Raw genomic sequence first — 20000 nt, 5'->3', positions numbered from 1 at the left:
TGACATATTAAAGAAGAAGAATAATGAATAATATTGTCTCCATTACCTTCCTCATAAGGAATGTCCCTTTCCAGTTACTGTTTTATTGTAGTAATTATGTGAAAAATATAGTTAAAACGAGAGAAAAAATTCATTGAAAAATTAATGCCTCTGAGGCCGCAATTGCTTCCAATAAAACTTGTTGAAATAGAGCCTACTACTGAAATACAGGAATTTAAGACTACGCATGTGATGACCTGGACCAGTGTTTTTAAGAGAACTCTCTTAGGCAAGCAATCGGACACTAAACTATGTAAAATGCACGACTTGCTTTTGTGCAGGGTGATTGGGCTGACAACTAGAGGTTCTTGGATACATTAAGGAAGAGGAAAAATAAGATATATGATTACAGCGTTATTGAAGAGGCTGATGAAGGCCAACTTGATGAGAACAACCAACAAAGAAATCATTTTCTTTACCAGGGCAATCTCTCATACCTTCTTATTAAAGTAAAAGAGTAAGACCAGCCCCCCCCCACCCCCCGCAAAAAGAAAAGAAAAAAAAACACACAGTCAAAACAGTCATAAGGAAACTCATTAATGAAGAGATGCCTTGCTTAGGCCTTAATTACCACTACATTAAATAACCAAGACCGATTAACAAGGGAAAATCGAGTTCTTATTAAAACAATATCCAAGAAAATTAATGTAGATCCACCCTACGGAGGACTGATCCCTTCAACCTGTACTCTTGATAGAAGCCCTAACTAACTGTGGCCAACACCGAAGTGGGATTGTTACATAGGAGATGGGGATACTGTGAAGGCTCTTAATATGTACGTCACACAGATAGGCCTGCTGACTTCGTTAGCAAAAATACATATGAATATCATGAAAAATGAAATATGAGTCTTGTAAAAAGCTAAAAATTTTAACGTCTGTCCCGAAACCCTAGATGGGATATGAAGAGCGAAGCAAACCAGATTATACACACCATCAATTATGCCACTAACGCCATCCATATGTCACCCATTCTAAGCAATTTTGGACAAGTTCACCTATATCGAAATGTGAAAAAAGGTAAAAGCAAGGGAACACTCTCCGGCGTGCTATCAGCCCGTGCCCAACCCCTACATACCAGCTTGGAAAGAGACTGAACGCCCTTCTCACACCTTATATTCCAAATAAATGTTGTGTGATGTCGTCAGCAGAATTCCTGGTAAAACTGAAAAATTTTGTGTCACATAGTTATTGTCATTGGCTGTTGGGTTCATATTTACTAACATTCCCGTTAGTAAAACTATAGACTTGATAATGGACCGAGTTAATAGGGATATATATATATATATATATATATATATATATATATATATATATATATATACACACACACACATTAACTCTAAAGGTCCCAGAGTTTTCTCTCCGTGCACTATTAGGATTATGCACCAACAAAGCTGATTTTACCACACATAAGGACCATACATATATTTAGAAGGTCACCATCTCAACGTCCCGTATGCCTCTCTGCGTTCACTGTATCTAAGTTTAATCACCGAAATCATAAGCACTCTTTGTGTGTGTACAGATCCTACAGCGGTCACCAATTGTGTGAGTTGGTTATTAACAGGGAGATGATATGAATGCGACTGATTTCATTTCAACAGGTAACGAGTTTATATGCAAGCAGTTCTCACCAAGCATGTCAGAAAAAAACTTAAACAGACTAATGCAATCTTAAACAAGTTGTTATCAGTGCGATGGAAAAGCGAGATATACAAAACAAAGGAAATACCGTAACAGTGTTCGAGAATGTGTGGATCAAGTGCGGTACAACCTGGTCATAGTGTGAATAAAACTTCTAGAATACTGTATAGAATTGAGCTTTATGATAGAGAAGGTATATCGATTAGAATTAAAAGCATACCTAGTATAATGAACAGAATGGTTTTGTACGGGAGGGTCTGAATACAAAGGATCGTGAGAATTCTGAAAAATTTAAGGCAACATGCATAACGTCTCTTTTGTCACGAGAAGACTGAGGAATCCTCCTGTAAAAGCTGGAGATTTTACTTATCTGTGTAACCTAACTGAAAGGGAGGTTCAAGAGAAACGACAGTACAACAGATTTATAAGTACATCAGGAATAATAAGATTAATAAACCATAAGTTCCTGCCAAGCCTTTTTTTCCTGGCAACTGACTTAATGCATTTATGTCACGAGAAGACTGAGGAATCTTCCTGTAAAAGCTGGAGATTTTACTTATCTGTGTAACCTAACTGTAAGGGAGGTTCAAGAGAAACGACAGTACAACAGATTTATAAGTACATCAGGAATAATAAGATTAATAAACCATAAGTTCCAGCCATGCCTTCTTTTCCTGGCAACTGACTTAATGCATTTTGGAAAAGTAGATTTTATATCACGAATCTCAACTACAATGTCGGAAGAGTATTATAGAGTTAGGAAAAAGTACATTATCAATGCTGAGATCGTATTTAGAGGAGCCACTGTCTTCAACCTATTTACATTCATACCCTTTTACAGAGATCGAAGCTAAGACAATCTGATACATTGACCTTCATGTAAACACTCACAGGCCAAGTTGTCAAAGACTTGCAAGCCCACCCTAAAAGGACTGGAATTCCAAATTCTTTTGAGGGTAAGGTTAGTTTTTTGAATTTTTGGTATATCTTTTCCACCTTTACTCTAGTTATCATTATTCATAAAATTATGTAAGTCCAAACAGATTTATAAAATGCTTTAAAGCATTTTATAAATCTATTTTGAGATACGTGAAAGGTTTAAAGGATAACAACCACACATGAATGACAGAGGATAGGGATGATGACACTGCCGTAACAAGCAGGACAATGACCCAGAAACTGATCATATATACATATAATCAGCAGCAAAGCCCCGTATCCATCCTAGCTAGCAGGGAGGCCTAGGCAATGGCTGCTGATGAATCAGCAGGTAGGCTCACCCAAACCACCATCATTGGCTCACAAGAATGGTGAGGTTACAAACACTTAAAAACCTAATGAGTTTGAGCATGGACGTTACCAAAAAGGCCACCAAAACCCTTTATTTACACCATCAAGTAATAAGAGTAGTAATTTTCATTCCAATTATATCAAATTTACATTATAAGCAAAAAAAAAAAAATGGGCAAAATTGACATATATGCTAAAAAATAATAAAAAAATGTAGTGATTTACGTGAAAAAAAAAGAAAAAAAAATCATATACAACTGTTAAACAAGAAGAAATGGTTTAAAACAAACTGGCATATGTTTGTATATGTAGACTTCCTTTTTTCTTCCTTTTACATTTGCAAGGCTATAATAATCTGCAAGTTCATATTTCAAAATCCTAGTAAAAAACAAATTGTGCTAGTTGTTATTAGATTAAGGGAATTTCATCAAGGAACTATTTCTTAAACAAATTCATCTTTTCATCATATTTAATCATGACATTTTCTCTCTCACACCCGTAGACCAGATATGAAACCATTCCTGGGAAGGAAAATTTTGTCTTATTGACTCGTCTATCTGTTATATGCAAAATCTTTTTTCGTTTCCATCATCTATTCATACAATCCAGAGCCACTGGGAAATCTAAAACTTCGAACACTGAAAGTACTTGGGTAGAATACAAAACTGCTGCGTGTCAATATAACTACCTACTAAGAAGGGGGAAAAAGTGAATACTATAAGAGAAATATCCTTAAAGCAGCAACAGACATAAACAAGTTATATCGTCTCCTGAATGGTATAATGGGAAATGTAAAAGAAAAGAATCTACCTGTTGGATACAGTGACCAGGAACTAGCAATATTTTCTTTAGTATTCTTTAAAAACAGAATTGAAAATATAATAAGGTCATTTGTAAATACTCAACATCAGATAAAAGGTACTCCAGACACACAGACAAAACTAATACGATTTAAAAACATAACACAAGATGACATCACCAGAAATATCAAGAGAGCAAAGAAAACAAACTTTGCCATCGATCCTATTATATGGCAATATATGAAGTAATTGGAGAGTCTTTTCTAGCCTAGCCGAAATAATAATGAGAATAGCAAATGCAAACATTGATGAATATAAGTTTCCTAAATCTGAAAAAATGGCTATAGTCACACCAGATCTGAAAAATGCATTGGACTACTAAGAATTAAGCTCATATAGACCTATTTCAAACCTATCTTATGTCTCAAAAGTGCTTGAATATGTAATTCTTGAACAACTAGTCAGTCACTTAGAAGTAATAGAAATTTTGCCTGACAACCAATCTGCTTACAGAAAAGTATACTCTACAGAGACAGCCATGATGGATGAAATGATGGATGAAAATAAATGTGGTATCTTAATACTGCTCGATCTCGGTGCTGCTTTTGATACAGTTGTGCATGAACTCCTACTAAATGATCTACGGTCCATCGGCGTTGGAGATCAAGCCTTCGAATACCTAAAAGCAAGGGCGTCACTGGCTTCTAAAATGTAGGGGGGACATTGACAGGCACCTGAGCAACATATTTCAGCAAAATACAAGACCTGTATCCAGCCTGAAATCTTGTTATAAGCCTTTTAATTTTGTATCTGTCTGTCAAGTTATACAAAATAATTTTAATATTTCTTAAATTCATTGGCCAAACATGATGACATTAAAGCTTTGAGCATGAAGTATTACCTTAGACCCTTTGTAATGATTAAGATATAAACACTATTATATTACTTGAAAATTTTAATAAAGCCTGATTAAATCAACATGCATGTTTTATTAAATGATTAATTCACATTATATGAAAGCAAGACTCATGTTGTTTCATTCAAATAAGATTATTATCATATCATTTAAAGTATTAAGACGAAAAATAACCTGTGTCAATCCTAGCAATTCTGTTAGTCAGAATCTATCAAAAATGGTCCTTCGTTTGTCTTCTGCTCGGATGAACTCCTCAGCAATCGCCTGTGGACTTAAGGTAGCTAGACGGTCACGATGTACATGGCAAATCATGAGGTGGTTAAGGCGTTGCTGACTCATACTGCTACGTAACCATGTCTTCAATCGTCTGAGAGCACTGAATGACCTCTCAGCTGTGCAGGAACTTGCTGGGAAGACAAGTAAAAGGCGTAACAATGCTTCTACCTGAGGAAACATTCGGCGAACTTCTGGTACCATATCTGCGAAGATCTTTCTATAATCTTCAACTGTTGACCCCTTAAACTGGTTGTGGAAGAAATCGAGTTGCTGATTCAGAGATTCATTGAGTTCTGGATACTTAGTGATAATTTCTGGCTTAAGTGTCCCAGTCAACAGTACTGACGATAAATCTTGATACTCGGTGAGATCAGTGGAAGGGAAGTATTCTTTAATGTTCAGTACGGCAGCATCAATAACACTGAAGAACTCAAATCGATAAAACTCTTCAGCTGAGTCATGACAGTAGTTAGAGGCAAATCCTAATCCTTGGTCTAGCCTCTTTGGTATTTTTTTCTTTCTTGGAAGAGGAATTGCGTCTAGGTCACACAGATGGAGCTTCTGTTCTGCTTCTTCAAATAATCTCTTGAATTTGTGCTCGCATCGAAGTGACTGTAGGCTCTTTATGGTAATCTCTGCAGCTTCTAGCATTCCAGATACTGTCACTTTTGATCCTTGTAGGCTCTTGATGAAGTTTTCTAGACATTGAATAAGAGGAAGTGATCCATATAATCCAAGTAGAGTAGACATTCCCCTGAGGACAAACATTTGTACAAACCTGCTGCTCGGGATGCAGTTGTTAACCCTAACTCCTTTGCTGCCTCCTGGAGGGCAGCCAGTACTTCAGGGTAATTATCTAATACTGCTTTCACTGCAGCATATCGTGTAAGCCACCGTGTAGGACATATTGGCTTCAAACTTGTTGGTGAAGGAGTGTTGAGATCATCTGTGTGAATATTAAGGTACATATGTTTGAACTTTCCTGAATTTCTGTAGAGGGTGCCTAGCTCTTGAAGGTTGTCTAAAGCATTTTTTATGAAGAGAGAATTTGGTATGGCCTTGCTGATAATTAGGTGGGTAACATGAGCTCCACAATGCACATACAGAGCTAGTGGTTGCACCTTCTTTATCTCTGCCTGACAGCCTTTATATTTTCCTGACATGTTACTGGCACCATCATATGTTTGAGCCCGGAGGGGTTGAATTGGTAGTTGAAGAGATATAAGCGTGTCTTGCAGCGTTTTACTAAGAAACACTCCTGTAGTTGCCGACACTTGGTACAATCCTAGCAGATCTTCATGAACATTGAGTTTGTCATCGACATATCGCACACATACAGCCTCCTGTTCATTGCCTTGGATATCTTGGGTTCCATCAGTAATAAGGCCAAACTGTGTTGACATTTGATTAACATCATTGCAGATTTCTCTAACTGCAGCATTGGCCATTGTCTTCAATATTTCATTTTGGATTGGAACAGAAGTATATGAAACTTTGTTGGACAACCATACTTTAAGCTTTTTGTCATCCTCAGCCCTCAACTGCAAAAGTTTTGCAAAATTACCCTCTGAGGTTTCATGACCTCGGATGGCAAGGCCTTGCTCTGCTAGGTATTTCAGTGTGGTAATTATCTTAATTAGAGCAGCAGGTGACTGGTGTTGATCATGCAAAAGTTGAGATGATAACTGGCTACTGGTACCTTCTTGATGTTTGTGGAATTTTAAATTTTCTACTGACAACTTGTGTGCTGCACTTTTTTCATGACTGCGGAATTTCTGAATCGCTTTTTTCCAGTTAGAAAACCCTGATTTTAGGAATACATCTTCAGCACACCGAGCAAAATCAGACAGCCTTTGATGTGAAGCTCTTACACATGTATGCCATAGAACTCCACCAATACTCTCATGAAAATGCAACCATGGGAATTCATTGTACCAACTACTTTGAAATGTTAGTCTCTTATTCTTGAGTTTTTGTACAGGGATGCAACTAGCAGGTGGTTGATGTGGTACCTCTGGTAGGGTTGGAAGTTTGTGGCCTGAAGTTCCTAAACTTGTACTTGGATTCAGTGACACTTCCAGAGAGCTTGATGTTTTAGCTTGTTTTTCTGTTTTTGTGGTTCCTGAACTACAGGTAGGCCTACCTTCACCAGATTTATGTCTATGGTTTAATACTGGACCCGGTATATTATTTGCTGTACAAGAATATGAGGGAACATCAGTATCTCCTGCTGCCAAAGATACCAATTCCTTTGATAAAACTTGGGCTGATGATAAAGTAACTTTCTGTTTTTCTTGTAGGCCTATATCTAAGGGAGGTGTGGAAATTTCAGTTTCTTGACGTTTTTCTGTTTGTGTGGATGAAGGATTTGCTGCATTTGTGGATTTTGTTTGTAATGTTGAGGGCCCCGGCCTTGAGAAGTAATTTCTGATATCCATTCTCTGTTGTAGATATAAGATTTATAAGCAAATCTGTAAACAGACAGACAGACAAACCAACAAATAGACAAAAAATTACATGACAAAAAAAATATACCCTTTATACTTCGTACGTTCGTTTATGGACTATTGGACTTAAGGCTTGGACAGTCTGACAGACATAAACAGACAAACCAACAAAGAGACAAAAAATTACATGACAGATGACAAAAACAATATACCCTTGTCCCTTGAGGCTTGATACTTCGTTTATGGACTTCAGGCTTGGTCAGAAACAACCAAGCCAATAAATAGACAGAAAATTGCATGAAAAAATATACCCTTGGCATGGCTTAATATATCGTTTATGGACATTAAATTGTCTAGTTAAAGGTTAATGCCATGAGCATGGTGGTTTGGGGGGGCGAGTAACCTTGAAGGGTCGTAGGACCTGTTGTTGCTTGACTTCTATTGTAAACTCGAATTAAAAATAAATAGATGAATAACTCAGGCTCCTTCTGCAGTTTGCCTACGGCCCTACGCACGTATTTAAAGCCATGTATGGTATTTATACCTCGACCTACATATTCATTACCAGGCATATAAATAGTAAAACCTATCACAATACCACAGATTTTGTTAAATATAAATTAACTGATATAAAACCTTGTTTTTTTTACCTGAAACATATGGCGTAAGCTTGTACTATTGAAACTCGAAGATCAGCTGATCGAATTGTGAGCTATAGGCGGGAAAGATGTAAATGAACCATTTTAAAGAAAACGTTGATTATTGATATTTTTCTAGACCAACTAAAGTATTTTTGCACACGCACGGACATAATTTCTAGTTTCATCCCTTAGCTGAATATTACATTGGTATAATCACCATAGTGAATACTAAAAATGTGGGGGGGACAAATGATACTATGTCCCCCCACTTTGAAAAGTGGGGGGGACTTGTCCCCCCCCCCCCCCGTCCCCCACCTGTTGACGCCCATGCCTAAAAGACTACTTAGTTGGTAGAAATTATTGTGTACAGATTGGAAACTCTTATTCATCACATGAACCCTTAAACAGAGGGGATCCCCAGGGGAGTGTACTTGGCCTAATCTTATTCTGCATCTCTACTATTGGTCTATCGAAAATGCTGCAAAGGTATGGCCTGAAGTTCAAACTATTTGCAGATGACACACAATTTTACTTCTCCGTAAATGATATACATGACACAACTGAAACTCTAAATTGAATCCTTGATAGTGTTAGAGAATGGATGATATTTAAACAACTAAAATTAAATGAGAACAAAACTGAATTCATGGTGGTGGGTAAGAGAAACAGCGTGAGAAACTTGGGTTATTTTCAGATGAACAGAAATAATGACTCGGTGCCGATTTCTAGTAAAGTTCGAGATCTAGGTTTATTTCTTAACTGTAACCAGTCTCTAAATGCCCAATAATATAATAATGTAATAAAAAACTACTGGTTATCATCTAAGAAATATTGCGTTTATAAAAAAGTACCTGGATGAAAATTCTGTAAAGAAACTTTTGATAAACTGTGTTATTACCAAGATTGACTACTGCAACTCTATCTATTACAATTTACCAAAAGTGCAACTTAAGAAATTACATAACATAATAAACAGAGGAGCAAGACTGATAAATGTTGTCTCACCTAGAGAAAGGATCACCCCTATATTAATTGATTTACACTGGCTGCCGATTAAAGCGAGAATTAAATTTAAAATATGTACAATAACCTACCAAGTTATCAGAACCGGGCGTCCGAAATACTCAGAGAATTGGTACATATTGCGCAAGCCAACAAATCCTGTCGACACGAGAATAGTTATAGATGGCTTCAAACTGTTTGAACCTAGATTTATGTCTACTTTAGGACCCTGAGCCTTTAAATATGCTGCCCCGAGACTATATAAAAAGCTCCCATGAAACATTCGAATAATCGAAGACATTAAGGCTTTCAAGAGGAAACTGAAGACTTTCTTATTCAAAAAATCATACAACAGTGATGATTTAAAAGTGAATGAACAATACATGATCTGAAAAGATAAATACTCTGAACGAACAAGGTAAAACGACAGCGGAGGTCCTGTAGAGAGTAGGGTTCTCCTGTTGTATGGGACTGGAAAAGCAGCCATCAAACTAAGTAAGTAAGTAAGATCAGTAAATTAAAAAAGAATCCGTCTATTTATGAAGCTACTCCTGACAAATAATCCGTTGGATCTTTGTGATACAATATAGCTCGAAAACGAATGCGTTTGATGATTCAAAGAATCATGTCATCAAATAGACGTTTCCGTGTACATAGATAAAAAAAAAATTAAAATCTTTTTATATACCATGTCGGTTTTCCCCATACTCAAGGAAGTACTGCATTCATCCTCATCCTAGATTATAGAGTTTTTGTTTGAACATATTAGTACGTGTCTACATACGCATGCAGTTTATGAGTCATTGATACTGTTTCATTGATACTGTATGCATTTTAAAATCTTAAAACGAAATTATGAGCTTAATTTTAGGATATGAAATGCGTCCACCACAGCCTAAACTTTTTCATGAAGAATCTACAAAATAATAACTTGCAATCAAAATTAAACATGTAACCTTTGACGCTAAATTCACCGAGCAGACAACACGGGTATGATTTTTTTTTTTTTTAAATCGGCATTCAACATCTATAAGAAAGTTACTCTCATTTCTATTTCGTCGTCATTGTCAATGTTGAGAAAATTTCTCACTTAAACATCGGCTCCTGTTTTCTCCTAATGCCGAAAATCATTATACTGATCGAAAAAAAAAAAAAAAACAGGCTCAATATTCCTACTCTTTGGTGGATAACATAAAAAGAATATTAGTTTGATTAAATATAGCATTTTTTTTTTCACTTTTATTCAAACTCTTCTACTTTCGATGCTTTTTAGGTGTGATATATCAGGGGTAGCTTGTAACTAACCTCTCGTTATTACCAGAAAATCTAATAGGCGAAATTGGGGGAAAAATCAACAGCATTTACATAAAAAAGGACGAATTAACATAATTCCTTTAAAATTCAAATTAACGACGTAATTACAATATAGCCATAAGTAAAAGGTTGATTTTAAATGAACGGATTAAGAAAATCTCTCTCTCTCTCTCTCTCTCTCTCTCTCTCTCTCTCTCTCTCTCTCTCTCTCTCTCTCTCTCTCTCCAAAAATATATGAATATTTATCAAATATGAGCACTATAGATATATTATGAAGATGGGGATGGATGGGGCATATTTTTAGAGGAAGATGTAAAGTAAGAAAAAAACATAGCTGATGAAAATGAGGGGGCATTGGATCTGAGAATTGGGTTGATCTCAGAGAGATGGCACAAGGAAGAGCCATATGGATCCCCTTGTTGCCAGAGGATGAAATAAGTAATTATTAAATTTCTTATATTTTCTTTTTTTCATGGTAGATAGTGTGTTGGCCTGGGCACCAGCTACCCGTGTAGGTACTATCGCTAGAGACCCAAGTCTTGACTGGCCAGATAGCACTACAATGGATCCTTCTCTCTGTTTACGGTTCACTTTCCATTTGCCAACACACACACCCACACCGAATAGCCTGGCTTATTCTTTACATATTCTCCTCTGGGATTACCAAACATTTTTTCTTCACCCAACAGGGTACTGCACTCTGAAAGATTAGTGGTATTTCCTCTTGGTAATGGTAGAAGAGACTCTTTTGATATGGTGAGCAGCTCTTCTAAAAGAAGGACACTCTAAAATCAAACCATTGTTCTGTAGTCTTAGGAAGTAATAAACTCTCTTTAAAATGGTCTTCCACTGTCTTTGGTTAGAGTTCTCTTGCTTGAAAGTCTACTCGGGCACACTATTTTATCTCATTTCTCTCTTCCTTTTTTGTTAAAGTTTTTTATTGTTTATATACGAGATTTTTATTTCAATTTTGTTACTCCTCTTTAAATAGTTAATTTTTCCGTGTTTCATTTCCTTACTTGGCTAATAATTTGAAAAGTTTGACGAAACCTTTAATAAGAAAAATAGCACAGTGCTTCTTTCCCTCAAAACGCTTTAATCATGTGATGAGAACGGAAATGTCTTTAACGACCGAGTTACTAAGGAAAACGTATAATCCTTGACCATATATCCAATCATCTGGCGAAGGTAATAATGTTTAATAAAATATTGATCTAGTTCAACTTTTGCTAAGATATAAACGCGGACTACTCGCTATGAAAAGGTACTCAGACGAGCTCTAATTTGCTATCTCACCTTAAAATAACGAATATTTTAAAATTTCATCTGAACATCTAACAAATTGCGTTTAAACATAATGAATATAGATATTTCTATCTACGTACAGTTGTAGTTTATTTTTTCCCTTAACAATTAAGTCATAAATATTATTTATTGAGTCAATAATTAGAATTTTATTTTAAATAAAGGTGTTAATTTGGCTTCCCAATTAATAATGACACGCTCAATGAGTTCAAATCGATTATCGACCAAGGAAAATTATACCGTTTATCATCTTAAATTCTTTTATCATTGAAAGCTTTTCCACTGATTATCAAATAATATGAATTCACTCATGATATTATCATGAACATCTCTAGTATAAAAAGCAAATTGATGTAAAATGCCTGTGGGTAATAATATTGCTTTAGAATTCCATTCATGTTAAATAAAAAGTATCACATAATCATATAATTTCATTTTGAGTCCAATGATACAAGATAAATTACGACCCCTACGTAGCTGATATCTTTTTCACATGAAAATTTACAAAATGTGAAACTTTCTTGGCCTCGAATTCCGATAAATAGAGCAGATTTAGCAGATATGTAAACCTCATATCTCTTTTGTGTCCTGGACGCATTTATCGAATTGAAAAAGAATCATCATGGAAATAGGCAATTTATATTCTGGTAGTCTCGACGCTGCAGCTGAAGTCATCACATACGACGAATTTGTCCAGCCTATGTTTCCCAAATGCGGCCAGATATTGGAAATACACTGTTCTGGAAAGAGCTTGACATTAGCGTGAAAGCAAACCGCCTCGATATAGAAGCTTGCTAACCTTCCCCCCTTCCGATTGCCAAAAAACAGTTGAAGAGCTTTCTGTTATAGCGCCCGATTTGCGAGACTGCATAGTTTCCGGAATTATAATATTATAAAGGTTAAACTGGGTTGTTTAATCACATCAGTTCTACCGTATTTTACGTATAGATTCTACTATGTGTTATTTCAATATTATTATCAATATTCAGAAGTAAATGAAAATATGCAGTAATTTATGTGTTTGATATACAACCTTCTACATTAAAGTAGGTAGTAGGATTGCCGAAGCACCAGCCACCCGTTGAGATACTACCACTAGAGAATTATGGGGTCTTTGACTGGCTAGACCGTAATTTATTGGACCCTTCTTTCTGGTTACGGTTCACTTTCCCTTTGCCTACACATACACCGAATAGTCTGGCTTATTCTTTACAGATTCTTCTCTCTCCTCATATACCTGACAACACTGAGATTACCACACAATTCTTCTCCACCCAAAGGGTTAATTACTGTACTGTAATTGTTCAGTGGCCCCTTTCCTTTTTGAAAGGGTAGAAGAGACTCTTTATCTATGGTAAGCAGCTCTTCTAGGAGAAGGACATTCCCAAATCAAACCATTGTTCTTTAGTCTTTGGTAGTGCCATAGCCTTCTGTAACATGGTCTTCCACTAATTTGGGTTAGAGTTCTCATATTGGAAGGTACACTTGGGCAAACTATTCTGTCTAATTTCTCTTCTATTCGTTTTGTTAAGGTGTTTATAGTTGATATAGGAAATATCCATATCAATGATGTTTTACGGTTTTTTAAATATTTGATTTTTTCTTGTTTTCTTTCCACAATGGGCTATCTTCCCAGGTGGGGCCTCTGGGCTTATAGCATCGTGCTTTTCTAACAAGGGTTGTAGCTTAGTGAGTAATAATAATAATAATAATAATAATAATAATAATAATAACTATCATCATCATCATCATCATCATCATAATAATGACAATAATAATTATAATATTACCTCGATTATTATGCATGATTTCATAATGATACTTTCATATTTTACCATTCCAAGTATATCATAAAAATATTTATTCCTTATTACTACGATTGAAATTTACACCCTGCCCATAGCTATGTATATCTGTATTTGTCCAGTAAGCGTCAAGCATGAAGTTACAACTTTCAGAGGATTTCGTTCCAACTTCACTAACTGTTTACTACAACAGGTACGTCAAAACTTACTAATTTCTACAATAGAAGCTCTATTATGCAAAATAAAGCTAACATGTGATATAGAAATATCAAATCAATTATATTTATAACAAATATAAGAACATATCAAAGTGATAATACTTATTTGGAAGTATACCAAATACTGCAAACTATAGACACAAAACGACATAAAATTCTTCGTTTTACACAAGACTACCAATATTACCTATGTATATTAAAATCCATGTGGAAACACATATTTATTATCTATGAATTAAACATAGTTAGCCATGAATGGAACCAACTTTCGATGAAGAATTAAGGACTGTTTGGTAGTCCTATTTTTTGTGTCTACTACCCGAATCTACTTAAGCTTTGTCTTCGGTTTTGACACACGACACAAACATGATAGTATCTACCAACATATGAATCATCAACAGTGTAGTATTGGGGCAGGGGTGGGGACTCTGCCCTTCGCAAGAAGTGCACAGTTATTTCTGATACTTCAGAACAGTTCTTATGCAACCTCTTGCATTGTTGAAGATTGCCCAGCCCTTTTGGCCAGACACGGGCTCTTGCAATCTAGCAGCCCGTAGTACCTCTAGTAAGGTGAATCACATTCATATACTCTCAAGGTTACCAGTTAGTGTATTCTATTTTGATTTTTGTCATACTCAATATCGGAAAATAAGTATCGGTGATTAACTATAGAATCTGAGAAGATATTTCCTAAGTGGATGGTCAATATTACTTTGATAATTTTTTTTTTAGTAAAATAAAAACGAATTTCACAATAGAAACATGTGTGGCTCTCAATGTGATATCATTGAGTGGCAGCTAGGCTCTGTTCTGTAAGTGGGAGAGTCATTCCTGTGTGGTCAGATGTAATGCATTTTTTCTGAGATCCTTTCTTTTCTGTATGGTATTGGTTATCCCAAGTGAAATGACAGCTTCATACCTACCTGGAATAATACCCGTTCATTAGTGTTGTTGTATATCCCATTTTTTATGTCGTCGATTCTTCTTAGTGGCTCTAATGGTAAGTTGGTATTCTTAAAATACATTTAATGCACTTGAGATTACATTGCTCCCTAGCTCTCAATCGTGTCTCAACAGCTTCTGACTCTCGAGTGAGAAAATGTAAACAAAACTCTTACACATACATAGAGAGAGTAAAGGTGAGCCTCGCTCTCAAAAAGATTGAATCCTACTGCAATACAAAAGTAAGAAGCATCACATCCTAACTTTAGGACAGTTAATAAATGATTAAATCCTTCATAACATACGCTACTACACCTATGCATAGGGCCGAAACACGTTCTAACAATGCAATACTGTGTCATTATTACCCTTAATACCCGTAGCGCATATAGTATTACAGTACAAAATACATAAATCTCCTTCCCCCTTAACTTGACATTGTACAAAACTACAAATCTAATCTCTCTGAGGGTTTCCCTCTATTCGTCCTATAGGGAAGTACTCTAACTTCATCCTGTACTGGTACATGAATAGATTCTGAACGTACATCTGATGTTTGAGCATCTTAGTTAATATTTGATTTAACTACTGAAAATTTTTTTTCATATTTAACATTCTCATGATCTACATTTTTATATAACAGCTGTAATTTATCAACATGACGTTTTGCAATATTTCCACCAACTTGATCATTATAATGTAAATTTCCTATCTCTTTTATAATTTCTCCTGGTACCCACTTTTCTGGAGTTTTGTGATCTTTCCATGACATCAGAACAAGGGGAAAAATTTCTTACTTTTGGGAGACTTTCTAATTGCTTATACCCTTTTTCTTCTAAATCACTTTGCAAACTAGGATAAAAACAAATCTAATTTACACCTTATCCTCCTCCCATCAACAAATTTGATGGTGTCACACCTGTTGTGCTGTGTGGTGTTGTTCTATAAGACAATAAAAACTTAGATACATTAAAAAATATATTATTTGAATTTTCCTCTCTACATTTCGTGTTATGCTTAAATGTTTGAACAAATCTTTCAGCCTTTCCCTTCGTGGAAGGGTGATATGTAGCTGAAAATGTATGTTCAATACCATTTACTTCACAAAAATCTTTAAATTCCTGAGAGGTAAACTGTGGACCATTATCAGTTACAATTCTTTCTGGAATTGCATGTGTAAAATTTTTTTTCATTAATTCTTGAATTGTGGCGTAAGATGATGTTGTCTTCATTGGGATTACTTCTGGCCACTTACTGTAAGCATCTACAACTATCAAAAACAAATAACCTAAAAAAGGACCTGCAAAATCTATGTGCACTCTTTGCCATGGGTACCTGGGTAATTCTCACGGGTGCATTCTAGCAAATTGAGGGTTCTTCTGTTGCGTAACACAATTCATGCAATTTCTTACAAATAATTCAATATCTCTATCTAAAGCTGACCACCAGACAAAAGTTCTTGTAATAGACTTTGACCTGACAATACCTTGGTGATCAGCATGTATTTCAGACAAAACCTTATTCCTCAGTAAACTAGGAATAATTACCCTTGTCCCTTTCATTATACTACTTTGTGCTACACTAATTTTTCTCCATATATCATTACAGGATACAATTTACCTTCTGTCCATATATTTCTCTACCTACTATTAAACTTTCTAAAACCTTACTAAGTATTGAGTCTCTATTGGTATTATGTGCAAGATCCTTGCCTGTAATGGGTATATCATATACTGAAACTAGTATTATACTGTCATCATACTCTTCTGGTGCTTTGTCTACTGGAGATATAGATAAAGCATCTGCATTACCCATCTTTGACGTAGGACAATATTCTATATCATAATGATATGCAGCTAGCGAAATTGCCTAACGTTGTAGTCTTGCCGCTACCAACGTACGTAAACTTGCTTTTGGACTCAACATTGTTAATAGAGGTTTATTATCTGTAACAAGTGTGAACCTTTTCTTTCCATAAAGATACATATGAAATTTTTCTTAACTTCATACACTAATGCTAAACCTTCTTTTTCTATCTGAGAGTAATTCCTTTCTGCCTTGTTCAAAACTCTAAAAGCGAAAGCATTACACGAGACAATACTGCACCCTAACCTATGTTTGATGCATCACAAACTGGTTTAACTGGTAAATCCATTTCATAATACACTAGAAAAGTAGCTGAAGTTGTTTCCTGCTTGATTCTTTTAAAAGATTCCTGACAATCTTTTGTCCAATTCCACTCTACACCCTTATTCAGCAAATTATACAATAGATGTGCGATTGTAGATCAATTCTGAATGAAATTTCCATAAAATGTTACTAAACCTAAAAATTATCGTAATTCCTTCACGTTTTCTGTTACCTTTGTTGATATCACTGCTTTAATTTCCTCCTTAGTCTTGTGAGTACCTTTGCCATTGATTGCAAAACCTAAGTATTCCCCTGAATCAACTTCTAAAATACATTTGCTCCTATTTGCTCTAATATTATGTTCCTTCAACTTCTTGAGAACTGCCAGTAATCTTTCTCTATTCTCTCTTTTATCTTTACCAGAGACTAAAATATCATCTATGTAAATAAATACTCGTTGCATTCCTGAAAAAATCTTATCCATAGTTTATTGCCATATAGTTGGACTGCTTGCTACTCCATAAGGAAATCTCTTTAGCCTATACAAATCTAATGATGTTGAGATGCTTGTCTAAGATCTAACTCAGAAAATACATTACATCCGGATATAGTTGCAAACCTGTCTTTTGGATTTGGTAATGGTTGTTGAAAAACCTGAAGCTGTGGATTCAACGTTACTTTGTAATCTCCACATAACCTAACCTGACCGTTTTCCTTCACAATAGGAACTAATGGTGTATCCCAATCTAAGTATGTAGCTTTTTCCCAAGAATCTTCACTTTTTGAACCTATGATTTCTGTTTCCACTGCACTTTTCAATGCATATGGTACTGGTCTTTGAGCAAAAAATCTAGGGTAATATCTGATTTCAAAACTAAAATATCCTATGCGTTCTTTACAGCACCAACTTTATCTTCAAATACGTCTTTAAATTCTGATAGGATATTATCCACAGACACTTCATTCTTTTGTTCATCTTGTGTACCTGTAACCTTCATAATACTAGGTAAATCTAATTTTATATAATGTAACCAGTCCAAACCTAGTAAAGTTTGTCCTATACCTTTCACTACCGTTAATGGCATTGTCTAACTTCTTATCTTTATACTCTACTTCTACGCTCAAAGCACCTATTACCTGAATATCAAAACCATTATAACATTTCAAAACTCTATTTGTGCCTTCAGACATGTTTGATACATCATCTGCAGTGTCAACTTACATTACAATTGGTTTATCATTTATGATCACATCTACCAAAATGTGTTTCTTTGTACCTTTGTTAATGGAATTAATGCAAAACAAAAAATCAGTTTCTGACCTAACCTAATTATCATGAACATTCTCCGCATTATTCTCTTTATGTATAGTATGAACTGGTGCATTGATTTTCTTTGCATGCTTTTTAGGGAATCATCAAACATTTGAAAAATGTTTCTATAATGCTGGCATGTTTGTCCTGGATCAGGGGATTTCCTAGCTTTGTATGCAAGATGATCAGCTTTACCACACCTTTAACAGTTAGGTTTTTCCTGTTGCTTCTGCATATAGGTGGGATTCTGATATATGTAAGCATTAGAGCTCGGAAAGTTCCTATGATTAAGCTTTGACGTATTCTTTCTCTGATTCACATCGTCTTTCAACTTTGAGCCTATCTTGCTAATTTGAGAACTTTCCATTCTATTTCTTGTAGAATTACTTATTATATTACTTTGCCTATTTGATGTTTTTAGAACTCTGCCTATAATCAGTATCTTCTTTAGTGTTAAATCTTTATCTTGCGATATTTTTTTCTTAGTTCTTGTAATGTGCAATGGGCAATAACTTGATCTATGATAAAATTTGCTAACTCTAGAAATTTACGTGAAACAGCTAAATTCGTAAGTCTAGTCACAAACGCATCTAAATTCTCATGGTCGCTCTGATATGCTTGTACTATAAATTGATACCTTTCAAAAAATTTATTGACCCGAGGGGCAAAGTATATGGTAAGACCCCTAATCGCAGCTTCACCAGTGTCATAGGTATGTTGTAGTGTCTTAAACACTTCCCGAACCTCTCTACCGGCTTTGTGCAGTAATAACCCCTTCTTTTGACCATCTTTCATGGTACCTAAAGCTTCAATGTAAATTTTAAATTATCGACACCACTGTTGCCATCGTGTTGCAACAGAATTGGGTTCAGCAACAATGCTAAACTTCTCTTGATGCAATGTCCAGGAGCATTTTTACTTCTTACCTGAATTAGGTTAGGCAAAATGAAATCCACAAAATTAACTATATTCCCACTAACAAAGTTAATTCTAACCCAGTTTTATGTCAATTGCACCTCTTGTGTGTTTATGCAACGAACTAAGTGTAGTTTACACTTTATGTTTTATGTAAACTAGCCCCCGTCCTATAGTGAGATTTTACCACCTAATGACTACTATTAACAAATTTCAATCGTACCTTAAATTTTTTACTATCAATGCAATATATATGTAGGATGTTTTCTTCTTTCTTGACATTGAGCTTGAATGTTTTGTATTAAGGCGTTCCTCTTGTTACTGCATAACTGCTGCTTCTTCATTGGGGGCTACTTTCAGTTTTCTCTTCTGTTGTTGCCTTTCTCTGCATGGATCCCTTCTTACACCAGTCGACAGTTTCCTGTAAGGTTTTGGTTATATCAAGTGAAATGACAGCTTCATACATACCTGGAATAATATCCATTCATTAGTGTTGTTATATATCCCATTTTTTACATCGTCGATTCTTCTTGGTGGGATTTAATGATACGTTGGTATTCATAGAATATATTTAATGGACTTGGGATTACATCGCTCCTCAGCTCTCAATTGTGTCTCAACCACTTCTGACTCTCGAGTGAGAATATGTAAACAAAACTCGTACACATACCTAGAGAAAATAAAAGTGAGCATCGCTCTAAAAAGATTGAGTCCTACTGCAATACAAAAGTAAGAAGCATCACATCCTAACTTTAGGACAATTGATAAATGATTAAATCCTTCATAACATACATTACTACACCTATGAACTATGCCGAAACACGTTCTAACAATGCAATACTGTGCAACCATTACTCCTAATACCCGTAGCGCATATAGTATTATAAAACAAAATACATAACACTTTCTCTGTCGGATTACTCTGAATGTAGCATCTCCATACCTCTTTTTTTTCTTTTTTTTTTCTTTTGTCCATCTCTCTACTTGTATTCATCTTTATTG

The 20000-nt window shown here is 35.4% G+C and overlaps 1 protein-coding gene across 1 annotated transcript in view; it reads right to left on the bottom strand.

The window, feature by feature from the left end:
• Positions 1-4892: 4892 nt before the first annotated feature.
• Positions 4893-20000, bottom strand: part of LOC137617398 (zinc finger MYM-type protein 1-like) — a 16199-nt gene continuing 1091 nt past the window's right edge. Inside the window, exons 2-7 of the mRNA XM_068347429.1 lie at positions 19353-19466; positions 17835-17976; positions 17474-17606; positions 16262-16456; positions 5746-7408; positions 4893-5665 (exon numbers count right to left, since the gene is read on the bottom strand). Of these exons, the coding sequence (XP_068203530.1) occupies positions 4893-5665; positions 5746-7408; positions 16262-16456; positions 17474-17606; positions 17835-17976; positions 19353-19466 (3020 nt within the window). The remainder of the gene's footprint in view (positions 5666-5745; positions 7409-16261; positions 16457-17473; positions 17607-17834; positions 17977-19352; positions 19467-20000) is intronic.

This window comes from Palaemon carinicauda, chromosome 23 (genome assembly GCF_036898095.1).
Source record: "Palaemon carinicauda isolate YSFRI2023 chromosome 23, ASM3689809v2, whole genome shotgun sequence".
NCBI classification, from domain to species: domain Eukaryota; kingdom Metazoa; phylum Arthropoda; class Malacostraca; order Decapoda; family Palaemonidae; genus Palaemon; species Palaemon carinicauda.
This window is presented reverse-complemented; position numbering and strand designations above follow the sequence as displayed.